Source organism: Chiroxiphia lanceolata, chromosome 14 (assembly GCF_009829145.1).
Source record: "Chiroxiphia lanceolata isolate bChiLan1 chromosome 14, bChiLan1.pri, whole genome shotgun sequence".
In the NCBI taxonomy this organism is placed as follows: domain Eukaryota; kingdom Metazoa; phylum Chordata; class Aves; order Passeriformes; family Pipridae; genus Chiroxiphia; species Chiroxiphia lanceolata.
The window spans coordinates 11,644,100-11,669,338 of NC_045650.1; the positions used below are offsets into that span (position 1 = coordinate 11,644,100).

Genomic DNA, 25,239 nt, shown 5'->3' on the forward strand with positions numbered 1-25,239 from the left:
TTTTTTTTTATTCACAGTGCAATTATAGTGGAATTTCTCAAGTAACATTAAAGATGCTTTTAAGACAGGAAAGTTGTTAAAATGTAAAATGCAATTTATAAATGTTTACAAAAGTCACACAATTTTATTTAACTTTGGTAAAGTAATAAAAGGGTACATATGAGCCACAATCTTGACATTCTCATAAGAAATGATGAATACAGTGCAGAATGTTGCAGTTACATTAAACGCTTAGTTTTGCTCAAGCAGAAGGACACAGGTAATTCAACAGAAAATCCCACCAGTAATTTTTTTAAATGTGAAAATGGCCTTGTCCTTTTATAGTGAATTTAAAGCAGCAATGTAACTTTTGCTTAAGTATTCCTTAGAAAAAATGAGAATTTGGATATTTCCTAAGTTTAATATTTTTCAACTCAAAATCAATAATTTCCCAGTTGTTTCTCTGCCAGTAAGTTATGTTCCTCTCAGGAGTTTCAGTCCTGTCCTGTGGTGTCCCCTAGTCTTTCTAGCCCTATTTAGTTGACAGGCACAAATGGTAGAGTGTTTGTCAGAAGTGGGACAGGACTGTTATTGTCTCAAAGATACAGCAATAAAATGTTTTCTGATACTAAACTGATGTGCCCTTCTAATTCTAGTTTTGTGGGGAGTTTTATCAAGAGAAGTACTGTCTGTTTTGAAATTGCCCGTGATCTCTTTATCAAGATTTAATTCAGTAAAATGTAATATAAAATGGAGGATGCCCTAGTATATAAATTTATTTTCAGTATGCAAATTTATAGGAGCTGCACTTCAACAAACAAAATGTGACCAGGATATGTTTTGCATACACTACTGCTTTAAATCCCATAAGTTGTATTCCTTTCTCCAGCTGTTTAGTTCCCCTTCTTACTGGAGAAAAGTTACACTTGCTTCTGGATAAACAATATTATCCTTTAATATACTAACATACTGATTAGTATTTGACAGTGGAAATGATAAGGTTAACACAGAGTCTAGCCTAAAGGCTTTGCAAATGCATAGGATTAAAAACAGCATTATAAAGTGTGGGTGTACTTTCAAAAGTGAGATCAGAGACTTCAGTGTTTGTTTTCCATGTTGACAGCATTTTAATTGATTTTAATATTTTTTTTTAAATAGATTAAAAGGAGATGCCACAGTTTAAAATCCAACTGGATTTTTCCCTACCCTACTAGCATATATTCCACTTTTTGATTCTGAAATCCAGATTTAACTTCTAGGTGCCTTTTGGTCTGCATCAGTTGCAAGTAAAGGTAGGCAACTGAGGATTAGAGTCAACAAACTGATGCCAAGGAAATTAAATCTTTAGGAAATAAGTGGTAAAATGTCAATACGTTATTTGTATCCCTGAAGTAAGCAGTTGAGAACACTCAGGTTGAGCAGCTCAGATCTGAACACTGTCATCTGAAATCACTTCCTGGAGTAGAACCACACTTTACAGGTCAGTGTGTCACATATCAAAGCTGACCTTCTTTTGTTATGCAGGATGCATGCAAAATCTGCTTTAATCTAGATCAGTCAGCATAGTCATCAGCTGAAGATTAAATGAAAGTCACAACAGTAATTGCAAATTCCTCAGTTTCATCCTATATTACAGGGTGTTGAATTTTACTGTGTGAGACTTATGTCTTGGAGAACTAGTAGTGGATATTCCTTATGTGCAGCCCATAATACAGCTACTAAAACAGTGCTTATTCAGGGAGCTGATTCAGTCCATTAAAAAAGTTAAAAGTACAAGCTTAAAAAAAAAATCCCAACCAAACAAAAGGGAAATAAATAAATACATTATGTTTTCACTGCACTGTTTCAGTGACTTGTGGACAGCTTCTGATGCTCTTTATAGGAATACAAGGGTGATTTAGGCAGTGCAACCACCCAAAATGCTTTACTTCAGCTTTACTTACACAGAATTCAGAGAGAGACAACTCCATTTCACCTTCCATTTCACTTTAAGAAGCATTCTGAAATAAAAACAGCTTGCCTGTTAAAGATTCCCCTCCCTCAAAAAAGCAATGTTCCAGTTGTTTTGCTACAATCTACGAGACTATCCTAGGATGTTACCTCTTTTCAATAGGGTTGAAGTTTGAAGATTTTTCCAGTGTGTAGGCTGTAACCAACAAGTGATGTGAGCCAGGTCCTGTGCCTCCCTGCCCAAAATCCCAGCAGTTGGAGCCTGAAGGCCAAACAAACCCAGTGGCAAGCACCCTCACCTTAAACAGACTGATAGTCTCTGGCAGCTATCGATCCTGGCTACCCTTACTTCAGCTTGGCACAAGATGGAGTAAGGCAGACCAGAATCTGTCATCTGTGTTGGATCACTTTATTAAAAATCAAGGATTACATGAACCAAAGAGGCTGACATTTAGGTCACCTGCTACTCACCAACACTTTAAAACATCAGCAGTCTGTCCCTTTATCACAGGCCATTGCTGAACTTCTGAAATAAGTCTCGCAAGAAAGAACAGTCCAATCTAATATTTGTATTTGCAATTCTCTTCTGTATCTATCCTCCTGCTGCCTCCCACAGTAAAATATAAATACAAAATGTTCACAATTATTTCGATGGCGAGTATTTTTGTCTTCTTTCCCACATTCTTTATGGTGTGTAAGGTGGTGGCTTTTCAAAAGGGGGAAAATACGGTGGCGAGTAACGAGGCGGCGCATTAGAGGCCCACATATAGCTGGGAGATGGAGACATGGACTGGGGGTCATCGGAGAGGCCAGAAGGAGTGGAGGCTGGAAACACGCTGGAATGCTGCAGAGAGACAGCAAGAAGGCTGTAATGTAACCACTTCATAATGTCAAGGACCTTGGCAAAGCGATACTTGATTACCGAGCAGTTCAAAATTAACAGTGCAAGGTTCGCCTCTGCAAAACGTGTACATGCAAATAACAATTCTGTTATTTCCACTTGCGCCTGTGCTGGTTTTGGCTGTGAAAGAGTTAATTTTCTTCACAGCAGCTGGTAGGGGGCTGTGGTTTGGATTTCTGCTGGAAACAGTGTTGATAATTCAGGGATGTTTCCCTTATCACTGAGCAGAGCTTACCCAGAGCCAAGGTCTTTTCTGCTCCTCACCCCACCCTCCAGGGAGGAGGCTGGGGGGGGACAAGTTGCTGGGAGGGGACAGAGCTGGGACAGCTGATCCCAACTGACCCAAGGGATAACCCAGACTATGTTGCTTGTGCACGTGGCCTTTGCTTTACTGTCCCACAAATTTTCTCACTTTTGATTCTCTTCCTGATCCCCCCCATCCCATCTGTGTGGGGCCCAACTGGTTGAGGTCAAACCACGACAACTCTTCTGGCCACTAATACACGGTGGGTTTGCCCCAGACAGTCATGGTGCCCCTGTGCTGCTGTTGGCCACCTGGCTCACCTGAACGGGCCACCTGCAGAGCAAACAGCGTTTGGTGGTGCCTGGACACACCAGCAAACACTGGGGCAGAGCCCAGGCACCACACACCCCTCCACCACCCTTTGGCTGCGGCACGAACTGAAATCCCAAATGCTCCTGGCTTAAGGCCCTGGCAGAGACCCAAGTGTGAGGAGGATTTGCACTGCACTGCCAGGGGCATGGGAGTGCCCATGGGAAGATGGCATTAATTCCTCCTTCAACACGGGGTGAAAGGCAGAGAAGGTCAATGCTTGCCTGCGCTCTTGTCAGAGCCAAACGTGGCTCAGGGCCTGTGGAACTCAAAACTCTGAGGCTTTCTCACCCAATTGCCCCCAACCAAGAACACAATGAGGAGTAAGATGTTGGCACTGCTCCCACCAGGACATTTTCCTACTGCCCAGTTCCCATCACGGCCCCCTGCAAAGGCCTGGTGCCTTCCTCACCACTGGAGGAGTGTGGAGTATCATTAGCGATGGCACAAGTAGTGGCTGCTGCAATACCCACCAGCTCCCCAAAAACCAGAGAGCTGGGTCTGCCATTTTAAATTTGTATGTGAAAGCTCTTGCAGGGGCACAGGCTTCCTCAGAAATTCTGGAATAGTGCTGTTTTTTTTTCCTGTGAAGGATGTGTGGGATGAGTGGGAAGCACTCTTGCACCAGAGGCAAATGCATCCTCTGCAAGGGATTTGAGAGGCAAGGCTGGGCCTGCTCTGTGCACTGCAGGATGGCAGAGAAGAAGGTGTCAGGGTGGTACAGTCACTGCTTGGAGCAGAGTAGGGTTCAAGGCAAGAGAGTCTCCACAGCCAGAGGCTCAGCTAAGGCTCTCCTGCAGGCCCTCAAGTTTCCTGGAAGATACACAAAGCACAGACTTGGAATTGCATCTGAGAGACTTGGCTATATTAAATTTAAATTACCTGAATTTATGCCCAGCTTTTGTGCTGACTCCTAAGCCAACACCTGTGCTCACAGCACTGAGACCCAGAGACTTTGATCCATCCAGCTGAGCTCTGTTAGCAGAGCCCAGCAGTACTTCCAGATAAAAAGCAGGAAAATCCACCCATGCTGAGCTCTCTGCAGGTACTGGGGCCACTGTACTGACAAATCCTGAGTCTGACAGCACTTAGAACCGCTGAGAAGCTGGAAGAGGACTTTGCAGACGAGCTTGGTTTGGTATGCACTGAGGCTGGCATTTTTGTAAGTGATACGATGCCAGTGACTGTCCCAGGTTTCATTAATCTCAAAAATGCATCACAAATCTGTATACATAAATCCTAGAAATTGTGATATAAGTATTCAAGCATACCTAGGAAGCCCTGACAGCAGTGTTGTCTAGTGGCACTAGCAGTAAAACCAGAAAGGTTTAGATTTTTGTTAACTCTCATGCATGGGAGATGGTGGCTATCACAGAGCACACCTCTTAGTTGATTTCTAAGACCTTAACCTCTTGTTAATTAAAAAAAGTCTTCAGCCCTGATGGTTGCAAAGAAAATGTATGATGTGTTATCATCACCACTGTGATAACATCCACTTGACAAAAGAGCTGAGGAGGAAATGTCCTCATCTGCTTCACCAGTGAGAGCTGAAAGCTTCACGTGAATGCAGCACTTCCAACAGCACAGCTCCATAATTCAAAGAGGAAGGGATGCATTACAGCAGAGGTGATGTTTGCAGAGACCACTCTTAGACCAGCTGAACCACGTGGAAAAAACCCACACAATAGCTTTTCAGGCATCATGTCTCTTCAGGAGATCAAATAGCTTGTTTCCAAAAGCTCATCTGTTTCTCTCAGACACAGCAGTTGGCCCAATAAAATCTAGCACCTGAACACCTGGCTTTGCCTCTCTCCTCAGAACACTGCAGTGCCAGAGGCAATGCCTATTTTTAATGTGGCCTCTACTAGTGAGAGGTGGGGAAGGCAGGCAGGCAGCAGGTTCTGTTGCCCTCACTTCAAAGACAGCTTTCAGGAAAACACTGCCTTAGTAAGAGAGAGCACTACCAAGGACTTGGTCTTTCCTACCTAGTAGGAAAGATTGGATATGTTCTGCAGGAACAAGAAAATTAAACTGTGTGAATGATGGGAAGGCAGGTCTCCAGAGTCCTGCAGGACTGGCTGGATTTAACCTTGCTGCTAAACACAAAAACATCCTGTAACATTCCCCACCTGAAAGTCATATGCAGAGTAGGGAGGCAGGTGAGGAGTGCTGTGGTAGTAGGTGTTGTAAGATGTCACTTGTGGCCTTGAGTAGTAGGTCACTGAAGGGTGTGCATTTTCAACCGTACAGTTCAGCGTAGGGAGGGAAGGAGTCTGTTGAAACAAAAAGAAGAGAATTTCAGGCTGCTAACCAAGTCATGGAAAGCTGACAGCTGAATGAAAGCAGAAATGATTTAGAGGAGCACTGTGTGTCTTTAGACCTCAATTCTGTTGAATTAGCAACTGGCAATCCAGTTCCCTCTCAGGGCAGCAGCTAAGTCCCAAGGTCATTTCATTCATCACCCACTCATTGCTTCCTCTCAGATTCCACAGAAAAAGCTGATAATAGCCCAGTGCACACCAGTACTCAGACAAAACAGATTTGCATCTTCACAAGTGGGAGAAATGATCCATTAATTCTGATTACTCTGTTATTCAGTGCATTTTGAGATATTTCAAATCCTCTTGTACTGCTGTTCACAGACACTTCTATGCATCTTTTTTTTTGCAGAGGTTTAGAGGCTCTCTGGTGTGGATCAAATCTCAAAAGGCTCCAGTGCACAGCTAGGAATGTGTCTCCTATTTTTTTTGGGAAGATACTGGTGAGTCTGAAAAGAGTTCAGAGTTCTGCAATAGGGCACCCTTAGTGCAGGGTCCAAGATTTCTTTGTAAGAAAAATGTATAGCCAGGACAACAAATGCTCTTTTTCCGTGTGTCTCATTTTGTATTTTTCCAAATGAGTCACAAGAGACTGAAAAAAACCCAAGTGTATCTGCTGAATGTTCAGCTCTCCCCACTGATTTGTGCCTTCAGAACAAAACTGTATGGAAGGTAGCCTGGTCAAGTGAGGGCATTTCAAAGCTCATGTTGTCAGAACAGCATTTTCTCCATTATCTGAAGTTTGGTTTTGATCCCCAGTTCACCCTTCCAGGTTCCACACCATGAAGAAACTAGATGGAGGGTTTTAGCCTAACACAGCTGCTTTAACAGCCTGTAAAGCTCAGAACCCTACTACTGCTATAAAATCAACAATTCATGAGCAACCACCACACATTTCCTTGTAGAATGAGAATGCTTTGAAAAGGAAGATCAATTTTTAAGAAAGAGCTTATTTTCATTCATCCTGGTATTGCCAACACCTCTGAGAAGGTTCCTTTTGAAAATACAACCTCCTAATTTTGTTCATCTTTTCTAACTGTGCTCAGGTGGTGACTCGAGATCAGAAAAGTGAATCACTTCCACTTTTCCCTCACAGTTATTTCCTGCCCTCCTTTTCATCCTGATTGCAGTGATGCATAGATAATTTGCATGGAAATACTAATAGCTGTTCTCATGATTATTTTTAAAAGGCAATTTGCCTGAGATTTTTTGCCTTAATATACAGAGAAATTGATACCCTCTTACCATGTCTTTAAAGCCTCCAAGGATTGCTGCTGTAATGATCCCCAGGAATAGCCCCACTATGTTCAGAATTGTTGCTGACCAGAGCAAGTGGTAAAGGTGGATGATGTCCTGGCAGCTGCTGACATCGATGTATTCATAGTAGCCTCCAGAAATCTCCACTCTGCTAGATTAGGAAAGAAAACAATAATGATAAAAAAACTGCACCACGCATCGTAAAACCTAAGTACTTCTGCTGGACAGTAAAATGCTTTCTGCAATTCAGTGACAGCCTGGACCTGACTACCAAGGGAGTGGGGATAAAACCTGGTAGATCCCATGCTTGTGCCATCCAAGATCTCCCTGCACAATGACAGCAGAAGATTGATGTGCTCTGAAACAAACAAGGCCTGCAAACACCCAAAAACCTGCACGTTGGCTGGCTTGACCTCCGTGTGACCCGAGCACACACCGTGACCGCCTCCAACAATACAACCTGTATGTGCTGCTGGCAAGAGCTCGTTCCTATGGAGATGTGTCAGAGCTCTCAGCCAGCCTTGGTGCACCGACCAGAACATTCTGCACTGTCAGAGACGTACAGCAAGTACTTATCCACGGGAAGGGGCTCGTCCTGTGCTGCCACAGCCGGAAGGATGCAAGATTGCCATCACTTTTTCTGCATTTTCCATCCTTTACACGTGCACTAACCGGTCTTGAATGTCCATGCCTTTCTTAATGAGATCCCAAAAGAACCAGCACCTCCTCAGTGAAGGATATTTTTGTGGTGCTAAGCAAGATTAAGATGGTAACAACTAGTATCTTGTATCAAAGAGGGGAAAATGGGTCAGAGGCAGGACCCTGAACCAGCCTGCCTGGGGACAAAAAACCCCAAAACCAAAAGAAAGGGAAATACAGAAAAGTTTCAAGCTTTTCTATTCCAAACACTTCTCTGTGAATCGCTCTCTCCAGCCAGTACAAAGGGATAATGTTCTGTAAATTGCTAAAGGAAGGTGTGAGCTTGCCCCTCTGCAACAGCTTTCACAGACACGAAGTCCTACAAAGACCAGGGATCACGTTTCCCAGCACAGGGAACCACCCACCCTCTCCCAACAGCAGCTTTTGATCTTCCTCCACCACAGTCAATGATTTAAGTGGGGGCCAGCCCAGCTAAGTACTGTGAGAAATGCTAAGCCTAGAACAGCCCTAGGCAAGAACGAGCACTAAAAAAATCAATTTATTAATTGCTTGCTGACACACATTAGAGACTCCACATGATATAAGCAGCACATGCTGTAAATGAAGCTGGCTTAGCCTGATCTAGCTGGTGTGATCACTCTGCAGTGGCTCTGGATTGGTAACCACCTTCTGACTCTTCATTGCACAGTGCTGATTCACCTTCCAACCCTCTGTGACCATGAACGATATTCAGAAATGGGCAGAGAGGTTTATGAACACCAGCCTGTGAACTCTCCTCCCTGTTGGCAGGGTGGGGAATGAAACGGTCACAAGGAGAGGAAGAACAGTGTCCCAGTTTTTACACCAATAATCATCTAAAACAAAATAAGACCCACGGAACAAGCAGTGCCAACAGAGAAGGAAGGTGACACTCAACGGGGGGAAAACTGAGGACACCAAGCACAAAAGCAATGGAAACTCCTGTCCTCTTCATTTTTCCAGCTGGGCTGGCCCAGAGCATGCTCACCCACAGGTGGGATGGCTTTGGTGAGTTCACACACCCCTTTATTTGGTTAGCTTTTGTCTGGGACTCCTGGTGGTTGGTAACCACAGCTTAAGATCCCTTCCCACAACAACTGTCATTAACCGATACTGTCCTGGCCTGGCAGACACCTGCAAGGCAGACACCTGCAAGGCAGACACCTGCAAGGCAGACACCTGCTTGCCCTTCCCATGGCCAGGAATGGCATTTTTGGCTTACTTCCCACAGTTGTACAGGTCACAGCAGAAGCAGGTATTGGTTTTTATTTTTGGTGTGCAGGGGGCACGGCGTTGTGGGTGACAGATCGCCTGTGTGAACACAGAGAAAAATACATAAAGCACATTGGGACATCCTCAAACAGTTTCTGCTGCTATTTGGCTTGCTCTACATGTAGATTTTGCACTGATCTCCAGATTAGCCCCAGGCAGATTTTTCCTTCCTTATCTTGCTCCTGCAAAGTCCACAGTTACTGGAATAAAGATGTACTAGACTAGAACAGACCAGCATTTCCTTTCACAGTGGGGAGTTCACAGACAAGCCCACGCCTGCATAGGAAGGGGGTTTGCAACTCTTACAGGCAACTGAGGTGTTGCTGAACCAACACGGTTCACCACACAGCAACTCAGAGCACAGAGCTGCCAACAGCACGGTACAAACTGAGCAAGAATTCCATACTGGTGCATAACTGACCAAAGTGGGTATTGTCTGCCCATGGGTGGTAACACCCAAGCTCACATGGACAGGCTTTGGCCTGAAAAGAGAGTGGACCCCAGCAATGCTGCTGGGTAGTATTTAACTTTGCACTTCAAGCAGGCATTCTAATTTGAAATACAGTGGTTATTCAAAACTTCTTGGGAACTTGGGAGCCCTGAGAGGCTTTTCTTTGGAGAATACAATAGCAGGGGTGCAGAGGCTGGTACATGTTGCTCAAACCCACAGAAATTACTGCTGTCTGAACTCTTAACCCACACCTTAATCCCATAATGAATGCACAGCTGAAGATCTAGAGAAACTGGTGTATTTCCCTACCCCCCATCCCCTCCTCTCCACCTGCTCCTTCAGTAATAAGGCAGCACCAAGCACGGAGGAATTCACCTCCTTGAGTCCTCCCACCCCAGGCCCAGCCTCCCACCCCCTCCTCACTTTCCAGACCTCCAGGACACTGGAGCAGACTCCTGGCAGCAGGTCCTTCCACCTGCACCATGAAGGTGCCCCTTCAGAGCCAGCACAACCAAACCTGCTCTCACCTCAGGCGGGGTCGTGCTCTTGGAGTAGTACTGACATCGCCCCGCGTACAGCGGCCTCAGGTCCTGCGGGGGGAAAGGCACCAGGATCAGTACTGCAGCTAAACCAAAAAAACCACCTAAAGGGGCTGGGGAAACTTAAGAGACTTGCTTTGTACCATCCCAGCCATGGCACCCCCCCACCCCAGCTCGCTGAGCCCTGGGTGATGTTTGACCCTGGTCCTTGGAGGGATGCACTTGCCACTGCACTAGTGATTGGTCGTGACAGCAGCAGCTCATCATTTTTTTAAGTCACTAAATGGAAACTGAGAACAACTGTTTCCTGTTTATACTCTAATGCTTTAATGAGTTTTGTATCAAATTGCTTCATTCTACTACAACATTCAGTGGCTGACTCTGCATTAAGAACTACCTCTGCCTACATTTAAAACGAAATAGATGTTACTGGTCATATTTTGTCCCTTGGCGATAGTTGTAATTCACACGACATCTTAAGAGTTGTGAGACTCAGTAAACACATAAAGCACACACACACAAAGTTTTAAGATCTCAATTCTTCATGCTAATTTAAAAATATTTTTTAAAAAAGATACATTTTTCTAAAGCTTATGATTTAAAACAGCATTCAGCACATGGTGTATATTTGCAGGGTTTGATGTGTCCCGATACAGGACTGCAGACACCATCACTTGCTTTCCTAGAGTAAAAGCATTGCAGGACCTGTGTTTTCCTGGAAGCACTTACTATGTGTCTGGCAGCAAAGACACCGTCTACTATGGCACAGCAGAACGCAGCAATGACACCAAAGCTGATGAAGACGATCGATGCAACCAGCTGAGAAAGGAAAATAAAGCAAAGTATCATCTGCCTCTCCACAACCAAGTGATTTGTGCCCTCTCCACAAGGATACGTAAACCACAGTCAATAAGCCCTCGAGCAATCAATGACCCAAATGTTTGCCTGGGCTGCACAGCCTGCTCTCACTGAAGGCAGTGGGATGTGTGTCTGCTCTGGAAAAGTGGCAGGAGCAGCAGCACTGTGCCAGACTGGTTCTCTGGGCACTTGAGATAGTAATGCAGGTTTTTCCATGACTCCAAAAGGCTAAACTTAGGCTGAGGATACACCTCCTCTTCTGGCTGCTGCTGTCCTTAACTCTTCCCTAACACAATCCAGAAGGATCCTATGTGTATTTTTAAAGTACCTGAGGATTTTTAGGTTAATCACACCGGTTTTACCTAGATCTCCCTAAGTGAAAACAGGCCTTCTTCCAGCAACATCCATGTGCAGAGCAGGTCAGCTTGAGAAACGAGTGGGGATGCAGGAGGGCTCGCTTGGGACAGTGGAAATGGTCCCTGTACAATTGCTGACTTCACTTAGCTTCAAAATGAGAGAAAATAAAATGGTTTTCTAGATGAGGCAAGTATTCAAGGCATAGACATAAAACCTGCAGCAGCAGATGGAGCAGACTGTGAAATGATCCCAGTGACCACATGAACACATCACAGCCACTAGGCTGCTACTGGAATATTAGATGCTGTGCCACAAACTACTTGCAGATGGCAGCAGGTGACAAGTTTTCCAGGATCAGATCCTACACTGAGACCTTGTTTCTGTCAGCTGTAAACACCTGCATTTCCTCCCCACTCAGCCTCAGCATCTCCACATCTGGATCCCAATTCACATTATCCATCACAGTCACCCTGTTTCACAACCAAACCAGTGAAATTACACAAGAGGAGAAGGTGCAGCTTCTCACAGTCTCAGTGGAAGAATGGGGCTTATGGCTTAGGTTATTTTGTAGCAAGTTTGGTTTTCCTCTGTACTGTCCTTTTTTTCATACATACATGAAAGAGGATATTTTCCCTAAATAGCATGAGCCTTGGAGATGGGAAGTGAGCCAAACACTAAATATATACAATTAGGGTATTTGTTGGTCATGCCTGCTTGCAGATAGGAGCTGCTAATATGGTTGTTTAAAATAAATACAAGGTTAATGATGATACTTTCATAACAGCCCTACCAAGAGATAAGGATCTAATGCTAGAAATGGGTTTGCTCACTTTATTTACACAGTTTCCTCTCTCTCAGCTGGAGAAAGAAAAGCCTGAAAACCAAACACTGAGAATTTATGATAAAGAAAAATCAAACAGCAAATAGAAATATACAAATTAATTTTTAAAATCTCAGTTTTCAACTTGCCACCAAGATTTTTGATTTGGGCTTATTAGTTTGTCGCTGTAGCAAGCAGAAGCCCCTCTCAAGAGCTGAGTGATATTCTTGATTGGTCTTCACTCATCTAACTCTTGATGAAGTCAGCCACACCACGCAGCACTCAGACAAGAAAAGACAAACTGGGTTTGGACAGTGCAGGAACCAGGAAGCAGGAGTGTCCTGGGCTGAGGATCCCTTTAGGCGAAGGTACAGCCACTCGTGGGCTGTGAAGCTGTTGGTTCTCACTTTTCCCTGGCCTGCATGACTGTCATAAAGGCACGTAAACCTCTGACTCCTCGGCTGAAAACTGCTGAGCAGGTAGCTGGGCCTCCCTGGGGGGACGAGAGCTCTCCCTTCCTCTGGCAAGTGGGAAGTGCAGATGTATGGCATGGCAGTCAATATGCTTGGGTGGGAAAAAACAGAGAGGTCTATTCCTGACAGCAGGCAGGAGAGAAGTGAGGAGTGAGTGCTGCTTCAGCTTAGCTCTCCCCCTAAGCCACACTGGCTCATTCCACTCCTCACGCTCCCCAGTCACCTGATGGACAGAAACACACCTGAAAACATGGCTGCAGAAGTTGCTTTTAGCTTTTTCTGCCATCAGCTGCGTAACAAGCCAGACCCAGACTGTCTTTTAGCAAACTACGACACTGGGGAAGTTCACAGGAGATAATAAAACATAAATCCTGCGCTGCCAGTGGCATTATGGAAACATGTAATGGACAAAGCTGCCCCTGGGCAAGGAGGAGGTGTGACTAAAGCACAGGGGCAATAAGTGACAGCTACTGCATGTCCTCTCTGCGGTCAGAGCAGAGACACGCTCGCTGCCGGCCGAGGCAGCAGTGACGCAATCCCTGCAAAGCTGGGTCATGTGTGCTTTTTAGGACACAAAATGATAGAGAGATGAAAAGAACAAACACAGGCTACCCAGGGCTCTTCAAAATAACCAAATAGTCAAGTCAGAGCCATGCTGGCACTCGTGGCCACTCCTGTGGAGGTCCAGGACTGGCACAACATGGTCATTGCTCAACCAGACACTGACATGCTGCTAATATATGATGAGCAAGAGGCTGAAACCCCGCTAGGACAGAAAGAACAGGACATGTTGCTCTTGCAGAGCCAGGGTGAAAACAACAAAAAATATCCACTGGGAAACTCACCTCCCCTGCACCCTGTCTGACTGTGGGAAAGGCAGATGTCCTCTCCTGCAGGGTCTGCCTCACCCTCTCCCTCTGGCTCTGCAGGGAGCCTGCTATTTGCAAAGCAAAGGCTAAGGCAGCACAGCCGAGCTTCCGGATTTGGACAGGCAGGAATTTCTCCCATTTCCCCCTGCAGCTTGGCCACCACGCCTTAGCCTTGGTCAGCAGCACACCCTGCTAATCTGACTCCTGGGCCCCCTCCCAGAGGCAGCTCCATCCCTGCAGAAGCAGCAGCAGCCCAGTGGGACAGGCTGCAGGGACAGCACCACCTCCCTCAGCCCTCTGCTGCCCCACACCAGAAGGCTGGAGAGATCTTGCTGCCAGAGCATGGGGAAACCACTGGGGAGGGGGATTGCAGCCACTCTCTTGGGAGAGCCCAGCCAAGGCAGGAGACAGATCTGCCCACAGGGTGCTCCAGGAGCTGGACTGCTCCTCCCCACATGCTACCTCTGGCCAGCCATGTGTGGGCAGGCAGAGGAAACAGGCTTGGAAGGATTGAGCTCAACAGCCTGCCAGGACAGTATCGGGTACCAACTTCTACTGATCTTTCTCTACCTTCACCTTTGGCTAAATTCTCCAAAAAGCCTTCCCCCTGCCCTAAGCCCTGTTACTGATGGCCCCAAGCACTACAGCCCCTACCTCCAGGCACAGGCATCAAGGTGTGGGGTTTGTGAAACAGCATCTGCAAGATGCCATCAGAGACCCGGACAAGTCCACAAGTGTCCTGTGGCAAAGCCAAGTGTCCTGCGCTTGCTAAGAGGGGTAATCTGAGCCAGCTCCATCCCCACTGCACAGAGAGACCCCCTCCCACCCCAGTACAAGCCCAGTTGTGATCTCATCTCCCCTGGTTTGTGCCACCTGCTCTCTTCTGAATGTTGCTCCCAGCCCCAGCACACAAAACCCTCCTTGCAGCACAAGGAGGGAGCCCAAGAGCACTGGGGGCTGCACACCTGGTCTAGCCAGCACCTCCTGTGTTTCTGAGGTCCCCAACTGCTGGTCTACAGCAGTTTCTTGGTTTTCCTTCTCACTGGAAGAGGTGTTTGGAAACAGGAACCAGCAACAGGTGTGTTAATCAGCAGTGCTGGAGAGATTGGCTGCTTTTCAGTTACATCAGTCTTCATGCTTTTTGTCATGATGATATCTCAAGTGACTTATGCTGTAGACATTTGTAGAGCAGACAGCTCTGAGCACTCCTGTCTTCAGGAAGGACTTTCTGCTGGGCTCTCTAGGGGATTTTACCTCCAGACTGCCTGTTACACCAGCTGCTTGATCTTCTCCTCTAACCATTGCTTAGAATAGAAAGTGGCCAAAAGCAATTTTTCTAGAGTTCTGGGCTTCAAAGTATTTATTTTAGAAGATTTAAAATAACTATATTATTTTTATCTTATTTACCATATTATGTATCACATACTGAGACAGCTCAAAAGAAAAAGCCCTGGGCATGAACCTGTGAAGCACTGACTATCCTGAAAACTCCAAATGCTCAATTTCAAGCTCTTTAAAAAATCCCACCAAGTTCAGTGAGACTGTGTATAGTCACTTTGTGCTTCCTTGAGCTTTTTTTTTTTTTTTTTATTTAAAAATAGAGTTAACAGCCTTGTTCTCCTGGGCTGCCAGAAACCATCTCTAGTTCTCAAGAGGTATGCAATACTACCCTGGAAGAGTTAGGAAAACCAATAATACTATCTACATACAATACTTGAGTTACTGTCATTTTTTTTAGAGAAGTTTCTATAAAGAACTTACCATTTGCCTTTTGTTTTCTATCAAGTTTGATCCAATTATTCCAAGAAACGACCCAAAACCAAGCTGAAAAACAATGTATTGTTAGCATTTAGATCAGGATGATACCCGACATATTTTGTATACAGACAGAACACATTTAAACCCAGAAGCAGCAAAAGAACATACTGTGGATGTGTGAGCACTCTTCCTTAGCAAGAAACCAGTGGAGTCTCACTAGCAGGAACTATCAGGTGTATCCCACATATGGCACTAAAAGCGTGTGTAGAAACCAAAAGGATGAGTTCTGAATTCCATCCCCGCCCCAGTGATGCTGAGTAATGGCTGGTGGATGAGGATATGCATTGGTGTCTTGGAACAACCCTACCAACATTCAGGACTCTCCAGATGCAAACCTTGCAGGACCGTGGCACTAACATCTGCAGGACCAGGCTTCTGTAACCTCACCAAGCCTGTGAGCAATCACCTCAGTTTTTAACTCAGAGACTTTCTTGATGTGAAGTATGAAATAAGGGAGATTTATACTTGAGAAGATTTAGCAGCTTTCTGCCTTCTCCTACTCCTCCCTCATTTCCAGGGGTGAGGATGCATCACCAGGGTCTTCTACCAGAAGAGCTCACGCCAACCCAGCCAACAGAACAAGCTACTGCAGCAAAAGCATCTTTTTTTTGCTGCCATAACTGACAACACTTATTTCAGCTCAATGAAGTCATCCAGGAGTGTGATTTTCCACCTCCTTTCTCCACAGCCTTAAGCTATTTAGCTACACTAAGTAGAAGTTTCCAGGACAGAGCACACCTCAGCCAGGCCAGAAACAGGGACTTCAAGGAGGAACCACAGGCTGTGAGGGGAGATGCAGAAGTACTTCTGTGTCACGCCAAGAAAGGTCTCTGGTTGGTCTAGAGCACATCCATCTCCACTTCCATGGGTCAGCAAAATGAGAAATGCCAGAAAAGTCCTACAGTTGGACCTGTCATATTACGCAGGTGCAAATCCAGACAACAGACCAAGGGACAGTGAAGATCTGGGTGAGAACACCCAATAACTGGCCAACTCCCCAGGAAGCAGAACAAAGCACGAGACAAACTGCAGTGATTCAAGAATGAGCCAACCAACCTGGAATCGATATTTTAAGAGCCAGGAATAGAAAACAAAGAGTTAATAAACCAAATACTTTCAGGCAGAGGCATATACAGAGATTAACAGACACAAATGTGAAGAAAAGTTGGGCTTAAACCTTCTGCCCTGCTTAAGCCCAGTAACCTTTGGTGCAGCGCCGTGGGCAGTGAGGGCAGCTGGCTCAAACAGCAGGGATTAAAGCAGAGCAGCTGATCAGGCAACACACACCTAAGGCAAATGCTCAAGAAAAATGTTTTGTGCCCTTTGAGCTTTATCCATAAGAGAAATATCCATGTGGTCTTTCAGAGCAGCTTCAAATCAAAAGGTGAAATACCTCAGATAATCTAAGATAATTCAAAAAGAAGAAATTACAGCAAGTCTGTACATCCAACAGGTGAAGACCAAATAAATCAGTGGATTCTCCTTAACAGGAATTCTCATTGCATTAATGGAAAAACTATTCATTCTTCTATGGATGGGACAAAGAGATCTTAGGAATCTGCATCAACTGCATCATTAATTTGCTGATGGATGTGATGCCTTGGGATGCCTGTTTGAAAGGAGGACAGGACACAAAATGAATGCACTTTTCAAGCCTGAAGCCAACATCCTTGGCAAGGAACCACTACAGAAGAGGTTTGCCAGTGAAAGCATAAGAAAGGTCAGTCACTTACACAGATTCTGGAAGCTGTTGTAACTTGGAGACAACACACGTATCTCACAGTCTCACTTCACAAGGGTGCTTGCCCTGTGCACCTGATCATTACTCTTGTCTGCTGAGCACCACTGTTATATTCCAGGCTTCCCTATCCCAGCTCTGTCATCCAGGCACATGTGAGGACATTTCCCACAGAGACACAGCCAGGGTGCTCACTGATGTAGTTGTGAAAGTTGGGGGGTCATGGAGGAGGGTGAGGGCAGCCTGTCTACAGGACATGTCACTGCACCCTGTGCTTCAGCTTCTCCAGTTGTGCCAATGAGGAACTGAGCTGTTTTGGGGAAAAACTAACCTCAAGCCCTCAAAAAACCCAACCAAACAAAATCCCACTCGTGTGGATGGTCTCCAGTGCCTGGTTCTGCCCTTCCTTGGAAGAATACGCCTGGGAAGACAATCCCCCGCATTAGACATCACTTCTTTGCATGTCCCCTCCTCCACAAGAGGTGTTTGCCCAAGGAACACAAGTTGAAGGGGCAAAGAACGGTGCATTAGGCGTGGCAGTGATGAGACTTCTGGCTCTGTGTTTTCCTTACCTTACCTACCAACACAGGGCACTCAGGGTATGACTAACAGTGCACAGAATCCCTGAGGGAAATGCACGCAGGGCTAACAGCAGTGTGAGGTTCTGGATGACAAGAGCTGCAAGGAGCTGCTTCTTCAGGGCTGTGGAAGTCACCTGCTTGGGGACAGCTCACCGAGTACTCACGCACCACGGCAAGCCCTTTTTCCCAGTAAAGGGAGAAAGCCCAGCTTGTTATGAAACATCGGCTATTTTAAGCACCTGCTGAAGCATCCAGCAGCACACTGGAATGTTTTCCTGTGCAGGGAGACAGGTGAGGTCATCACACATTACCATACAGTGGATTAATGAACCGAGAGGGGGAATTTGGTGATAAACAGAAATTGCCAGGGTGCCTCTGAATAAAGTAACTCAACGCCCTTCCCAAGTCCAGGAATTCATTAATTCCTTGAGTAGACTAAGTCCTAAAAAAGCGTTAGTGATGCTGACGTTCCCAGTCCATAAATAGCGCGGGAGATGTCAAGGGGACGTGAGCAACAGACTCAACCCATCCGCATCAGTCTGCAGGACCTGCTCTGAAGCACGAGGTTCAGCTCAGGCTGACAGGGTGTAGGCTAAGTGTGGAATGTTTGAAACCCTTCTCAACACTTTCCTTCTATACTTCTCTTTAAAAAAGATCAGGTCTAAATGCAGGAGTTACTGTGAGAAACCAGAAAACCTAAACAGAACAGGCCCAACATAATCTGTAACAATGTTCCACACTAAGGGCTGTAAAGTGGCTTTCTTCAGTCATAGAGGAACTCTGTCACAGAGAAGTATAAAGCTCCCTGAGATGTGCAATGCATGGCAAATAAATCAAACAGCAATAAGTCAAGAACAAGCCTCTACCTAGTTATCTAGACTGTTTCAAGCCTCCGAATCAGAAGTGCAGCACTCCACAGCTGTTAGACCAGAAACCTCTAGCTGGGGCTACTAGCTACACTCAATATGCTAAGACACCCATTTTGACTGCAGTTCAGTGCTTCTTTCTGAGCATATCTCAGACAGGCACAGGAACAGACCAGGACTTGCTTTCCAGCTCGGGTTAGACCTTTGCTCATGCTGGGAGAGGCACGATGTACTTGTCCCTTATGCTTCTGTGGGAGGATATACATCTAATAGCAGGAAGGCTGGACACCAGTAGTCTTCTCTAAATTAAGCCATTTGAAGCTACAAGATTGTCCTTTCCCACTTTCAGCTGTTGATAACAAAAAAGAAGAAATAGATGTGCTCGCGGCTTTGATGTACATGCTCCCCTGGCAAACTGCCACAGCTCCTCATCCAGGGACTCCAAGTCTTTAAACACTTTGGCAAGTGAACTTTATCACCACAAGTCACGTGAACAGTATTCCAAGACCTGGTCTCTCAACTGCTCTTGGCACCTGTGGTCCTTCTTTGCCTTACTTCTGCCTGGGCTGAATGTGATCTGTGCAAACAAAGAAGTTCTATGGTTCCTTCTACTGACATAAAACCTGTCATACCATTAGCTCAAAAGCATTAGTTATTACCTAAGCTCAGAGGAAGCTGCCATTTGGATGTGATTTTTGCATGGGAATGAGCAGCAGGTGCAAAATAATAATAAAACAAATAAATCAAATGGCAATGAAGTAACTGAGCAAAATATTCAGGACAAGAACACCCTTTATAACATTTGCAGCATTACAAGGGACTTTGTAGGCAATAAGTTTTCTAGACCTACCTAGGAGTTCTATACTTACAATAACCCCTGGGTAATAACCTCCAACAGTCACATTTTGGGTTCTTGTTGTAGCAGCTAGGCCCACCGTTAGAATTAATACTGACACAATGAGGAGAGTCACAGTTACGTAGAGGGAATTTCTTTTTCTTCTATTGAACGACCCTAAAAACACACACACACACAACAGAATTTGCTGATTTCATCTGGGGACAGTCACGACACCACAAATTTCTCCTCCCACCGCCAACCACATCATGGTGAATTTCCTTTCTTCCAACTCGAGAATATTTTTGGGTTTGGCTGTCACTTTTCACCTTCACTAACATGCTTTATCAAGCGTTACTAGGGCATCTGAATCCACATTTACTTATCATTGCTCTGACGTAGATGAAGAGAGCCTTAAGAACTGTAACTCTGCAAAGCTCATTTAGATACATCAGAGTCTCCCAGCCCCTCTGGCCTGGGGCAATTGAGCTAATGAGAAATATTCCCATTAGGCACTAACATATTTTCTGATCTGTCTGCTTACATCAAGCTAAACAACCACACTGTATGCTGCTTGTTTTGAGGGGGGCAATCTTGGCTGTAATCATAAGGCATCCACGATTTTCCATGCAAATGAGACATCACCAGTAACAGCCACTCTCCTGTAGTATCATCCCCTACTTTCAGCAAGGACCAGCTATTTTTACATGCTTGAATAATGAATTTGTGGATTAGTAAAACTCATCTACAGCTGCCTGATGATGAGGTTTTTTTTCTTTTATATATTTATAGATCTCCCCAAATGAACATAAATACAAAAAAGTGATTCCACCAGCCAAGAGGAAAGCTGGCTGCGACATTACACTCAGCAACATCCTTAGGTGTGTTTGCTCAGCGTGTGCTCTGCCATCTTCGTATCACTCTGTGGAACAATCCTTTTGATTATATTTCATATATTATGTAGACATACATATGTCCTACCAGCACCTGCAAGAGTGGCTGGTAGGACAATGGACTATAACAGCCCCCTGCCACACTCCCTGGGGGCTGCTGGGGCCATCCTGAATTCCATTCCCACAGCCTGGGGCTCTCCAGCGTGCCTGGGGAGCAGGTAAAGGTAATTCCCACCCCAGAGGCTCCCAAGCCATGTGCATGCTCCCAGCACTTCTCAGGGTATTTCAGAGAAGGGCAGGGAACATGTCCCAAGGGCAAGGAGCTGCTTTCACCATTGCTGAGTGTAGTCCCTAAAGGAAACCATCTTGGGAATCCCCATCTGAGGTGTTCAAGGGCTCCCTGACAGCCTCTACATGGCTAGATAAAACACCTGCAGAAAGGCCAAGACTTGGCCAAGCCAAACACAACCTCCTTGTCCAAATTCTCCAGAAAGAGGAGCACACCAGGCCTTGCTGGGCAGTTTCTGTCTCAGAGGTGTACACCCCAGGTGCCCACAAGCCCTTCCGTAGGGTTGTGCCTATCTGCAGAGCAGACAGAGAGATCTTTTCATCCCAACAGCTACACCAATGTAGCCATATGGACACACACTGGTACAAATTATCTCCCTTCCTCCACAGGGACAGCTCTCCCCAAGGAAAAGGGCAGCAGCTCCCCACTGCTCCTCCACACCCGCTCCAGCCTGATCCACCGCCGTGCTGCTGGCAGGAGTGCTCCCTCTCCATGCTCTGGACTGGCACAGCTGCCATGGGCATGGGGCTGGATCATTTCACCCACATCAATCAGATGAGCTTGAAATCACAGACAAGTCCTAAACTTGGGGCTTAAAAGCCCAACACGAGGAGATCACAGAATCACAGAATGGGAAGGACCACTGGAGGTCATCTAGTCCAACCTCCCTGCTCAAGCAGGCTCCCCTAGGTGAAAAGTAAGAGAGGTTTGTAAAGAAAAGCACCATCCTTTCTGACTGACCAGTGTCTCTGGAAGGAAAGCTCTCCACCTGCAAACCTTCTGCCTGTGTCCCAGAGCACAGCTCTGACTGCACCAGTGGGACATCACTGGTTCTAAGAGCAAGGAGCCTGACAACTAGTTAGTCCTTAGCTGAAATGAACAGCTACACAGTTACTAATTTCAAACAAAAAAAAACATTAAATAACTACTAAAGAACCTTAAGATGCAGGCTGGTTCTTTTCTCAATGATCCTTAGTTTTTCATGCCATGCTTTTACAGCCTGGAGATAAAGGTACCCAACTGTTTGCTGCTTGTTGTATTCGGGGTTATTCTTTTTATTCTCCTAAATCTGCCAAATAAGTTAATAATATAAAATCTAGTCTTCTAAAGCATTCAAAATTCATCAAGATATTAAGCCTTTCTGTATGTATTGCCTCCCAAATACTATCACTTGTGCCACACTGCAGTTCTAATGTAACCATTTAAATGCAAGTGTCCCATAAATTTCTTAAAATTCCATAGCACTGGGACCAAAATTTAGCTGAACAAAACTTCAGAACCTGGAGAGAAACTGCCGCTTCTTACACAGATTAGTTCTGAAAGGAGAGAAAGAATGAACCCGTCTTGCTTCCACATGATCACCAAACTTCTGTTTACTGCCACAGTTTGGCTGGCAAATGAGCAGAGGGTAAACAAACCCAGCCATATGTTCCTTGCACAGCTCAAACTGTGCACGGTTGGGCTGTGTGGGTGTGCAGATGTTTGTGTGCCCTGCAAAACCACCCTGCAGAGCACGGCCCAGTGGGCGCCGTGGGCACAGGAGCACAAACCAGTGCTCCTGCACTGCCATCACAGTTACCACGAAAACACCTGCAACACGCACCGTTTGTCTCAGAACCAGAGTGTTTTTCAACAGCATTTCTGCGGAAAAACACCCTAAAAGAAGCAGTTTGAAACACTGTTTATGGATTCTGAACTTGTTTTTGCACCACCATGTTTTCCACTCTTCGTTTCCACATCGTTTCCCCTGGTCAGGAGTGGCAAACATCAAAATGCAACAGAGAAGAGAAACAAAATGTTTCCCACTGGAAAATTTCCAAAAGCTTTTCAATATTCCTTATAAGATTAAATTTAAAAAAAAAAAAAGCTTTTATTCCAAGTTCTGACAAAACCAACGATAGTCCTTTACCTTGATATTGAAGAGAGATGTGAAACTGAAGAGATAATGTGATTACCTCCACTTTAGCTCTGCACTGGGACACTAATCACATTTTTTCTTTCTCTGAAAACACATTTTGCTATGTGTGTAGAGAGAAAGTGGTTTTGTACTTCTATAAGGATGGTTGCAGCTGCTCCAGCATACATGGACTCATATTCAGTATCTCTGTTGACAGCTGCTGAAGGGCTGCCCTGGCAAAATCATCTCCCTCAACATTAATTTTTGCTGAAAGAATTCCCCATCACATCATTCTCCTCTTTGTTCCTGAGCTTGGTACAGCTCTGTAGACAGAAGCAGAGCTACAAGAGCATTGCTATCTCTGCTTTTAAGAGATAGCAATAGCCTTTTCTCTGTGATTTATCCTAATTAGATACCTCAAAACTCACAGTGCTTACCACAGTGGGAGTATACAAGGTGGTCGGAAACACTGCTTAACTTTGGGAGTGAGATGTAAAGAAATTACTGCTATCCATAGTCTGGCTATTGCTTTTCCTAAAATGGCACTCCAAATGTGGACCGGTCTTAGAAATATCATTTTTATGTTAAGCATCAGAAACATCCTTTTATTATCCTTGCCATATATAAACCCACTCTAAAGACAAGGTTGTAGCAGGTTTTTGCAGATTACTTTAAAAGTTTGCAATAATGTATATCTTTGTACTGCCCTTGATTTACTTCTGTTTTTTCCTGATTATTAAAAGAAAACAGACAAGATGGCACAGAAACAGCACCGACTTCTCCATCTTGTTCTTTGGGGCGGGGGGGGGTGGAAAACCAGAAAGCGAAGAATAAGCGCAAAGTAGCCCAAGGAAGAAGCCAGCTTCAACTTTTACCCCGAGAGAACGGGGGGGGGAACAGATGGCACCGAGCCTCCCTCTCCCCAGCCCCTCTCCTTTTGTTCCATTTTTCTCTGCTAAAACCGCGCCAGCGCGGGAGCGGTGACCCCACCGCCCCCCGACTGCGGGCCCGGCAGCGCACGGGCGGGGGGCTGCGGGGGCTGCGGGGCTCCTGCCCCGCTCGGGCGGAGCGAGGGTGGGGGGATCGCGGTCCGCGCTCAGGGACGAGCGGTGCCCGGCCCCAGCAGCGGCCGCTCCGAAGGATGCTGCTGCTGCTGCTGCCGCCGCTGCGGGGCCGGGCAGCGACCCGCCCGCGGGGGTCCCGCCGCAGCGGCCGCGGGGCTGCGGGGACACACGGACCGTGCCCTGCGGCCGGACCCGCGCCCAGCGGGGGAGCGGCCCCGGCCCCGCTGACCCGCCGGGTCCCCGCGCACCCACCGCCCCGCACGGCCCCGCGCCCCCGGCCCCGCCCGGGGTGCCCCCGGCCCGGCACTCACCCACGGAGTCGGGCAGGGCCACGCCGCCCGGGCGCTGCTGAGTCAGGGACTGCCGCATGGTGCCGGTGCCGCCGCTCCCGCCGCAGCCGCGGGGCCACGGCGGCGGCCACAGCCCCGGCACCGGCTGCGCCGCGCATGCGCAGTGGGGCGGGAACGGAGCGGCGGGGCCGGCTCGGAACCGGGCAGAGCCGAGCAGGAACGAACCGAATCGAACAGCACCGAACGGAGCCGAACAGAACCGGACTGCACCGCCCGCTGCACCCCCGGGTCCGCGGGGAGCGCTGGGGCACGGGCACGTCCTTCCCAAGTGACTGCCCGGGGCCGTCCCGCTGGAAACAGCGGAGTGACAGTGCCCCAGGAGGGGCTGGGGAGGGAGGGACAGAGCTGCTGCCCCATCTCTGGAGGGGACAGAGGTGCTGCCCCTTCTCCGGGAGGTCCCGCCGCACTCACCGGCAGCCCGGCCAGAGGGGCTCCCCGCCTCGCTGTTGTTGGCTCTCCCCATCTTTCTCCAGCCCCTTTACCTTCAGCAGCTCCCAGCCCTCTCAAGCCCTGTTGCTCTGAGACATTCTGTCCCTCACCAAACACCTCCCTGGCACATCTCTGTTACCCCGTCCTCCCCATCTCCCTCCTCCCTGAGGTGTGGGTGACAGTCCCGGGCAGCCACACGGCCACGGCCACCGGCCCAGTGTTTTGTTTCCCGGTGCTCTGAGACCTCCGCTCTGGTGGCGATGCCTGTTGCTGCCCTTGCCCTGTCCCATGGAGGCAGCAATCTTCTGCAATCTCCCTGCATCTCTGGCCAAGGAGCCAGGACAGGCCCTTAACCTCTGTTTTCCATATCCTATCTATAAAATGGCGATAAAAGCATCTTCCCAGCAGGCTTCATAATTGCTTGTAAATCACTTTAATGCCTTGGGCTGAAAGGTGCTAAGTACAAATCATATAATTGTTTCAAGCATATTTCATCAAGTTAGAAGAAACTAATCCTATCTCTGCTTAAAAAAAAAAAAACAAACCCACACCACACTTTAACTGGATAAGAGCCTAATGACCAGCTTCTCCCAGGAGAAAAGGGAAAGTGTACACTGACAGCGGTGTGAGAGACAAGTTACAAATGCCCAGATCAATTAATGGCAAAGAACACATCACCTCCAGAGAAAACAGCAGTTATTCACCTCGGATGAACTGCGCTCACTGCCTGTGTCCCACTGGACAGAGGGGCTGGCACTGGTCCCCTCCTGCTCAGTCGCCCCCGCTCTGTGACAGTGATGGAGGAGGAAGGTCTCAGTTCCCTCCTCCACTCCATGCCAGGGCAGGGCTGAGCAGCAGCACAACTGCTGTGACAGGGTGTGTGTGCCCCTGGGGAGCTCCTGGTGCCCTACAATTGCCCAGGCCATGTTAAATCCCTGCATCCCATCCCAGCTCCTGAGCTTCAGGAAGGCAACCCTTGCCCCAAGGCGCCAGCCTGGCCAGGCCAGGAGGTCCAGCTGTGAGCACAGCAGCCCGAGTGCCCTCCTGCCGGTGGGCTGGCTGCGGGCAGGCACCGGCACCGGTACTGAGCCAGCCCTGCCTGCAGACCCAGCAGGCGTGTGCCAGTCCCAGCCAGCTGGGCACA

The 25,239-nt window shown here is 47.0% G+C and overlaps 2 protein-coding genes across 3 annotated transcripts in view; both read right to left on the reverse strand.

The window, feature by feature from the left end:
• The window catches only part of UPF3B (UPF3B regulator of nonsense mediated mRNA decay), a 33,018-nt gene extending 28,197 nt beyond the window's left edge, over positions 1-4,821 (reverse strand). Inside the window, exon 1 of the mRNA XM_032701732.1 lies at positions 4,817-4,821. The gene's annotated coding sequence lies outside the window, so the exon portion shown is untranslated. The remainder of the gene's footprint in view (positions 1-4,816) is intronic.
• On the reverse strand, positions 444-23,752 carry TMEM255A (transmembrane protein 255A). 2 transcript variants are annotated; one of them, XM_032701725.1, is made up of 9 exons: positions 23,628-23,752; positions 19,208-19,350; positions 15,097-15,159; positions 10,688-10,777; positions 9,947-10,009; positions 8,919-9,007; positions 7,007-7,169; positions 5,573-5,716; positions 444-2,773 (listed from the first exon to the last, which is right to left on the reverse strand). In XM_032701725.1, the coding sequence occupies exons 1-9, from the start codon at positions 23,683-23,685 to the stop codon at positions 2,615-2,617; spliced, it is 972 nt and encodes a 323-aa protein (XP_032557616.1). In that variant the 5' UTR covers positions 23,686-23,752; the 3' UTR covers positions 444-2,614. The 2 variants fall into 2 exon arrangements, with proteins under 2 accessions (XP_032557616.1, XP_032557617.1); XM_032701726.1 differs by having other exon boundaries at positions 7,007-7,166; positions 23,628-23,729.
• Positions 23,753-25,239: the final 1,487 nt, after the last annotated feature.

Coding starts and splice junctions, on each gene's coding strand:
- TMEM255A (XM_032701725.1), bottom strand. CDS start 23,685: ATGCGGCAGTCCCTGACTCAGCAGCGCCCGGGCGGCGTGGCCCTGCCC. Junction 10,010..10,687: donor TCTTTGCTGCCAGACACATA/GTAAGTGCTTCC, acceptor TTCCCCCCGCAG/GACCTGAGGCCGCTGTACGC. Junction 5,717..7,006: donor TTGGAGGCTTTAAAGACATG/GTAAGAGGGTAT, acceptor TTGTTTCAACAG/ACTCCTTCCCTCCCTACGCT.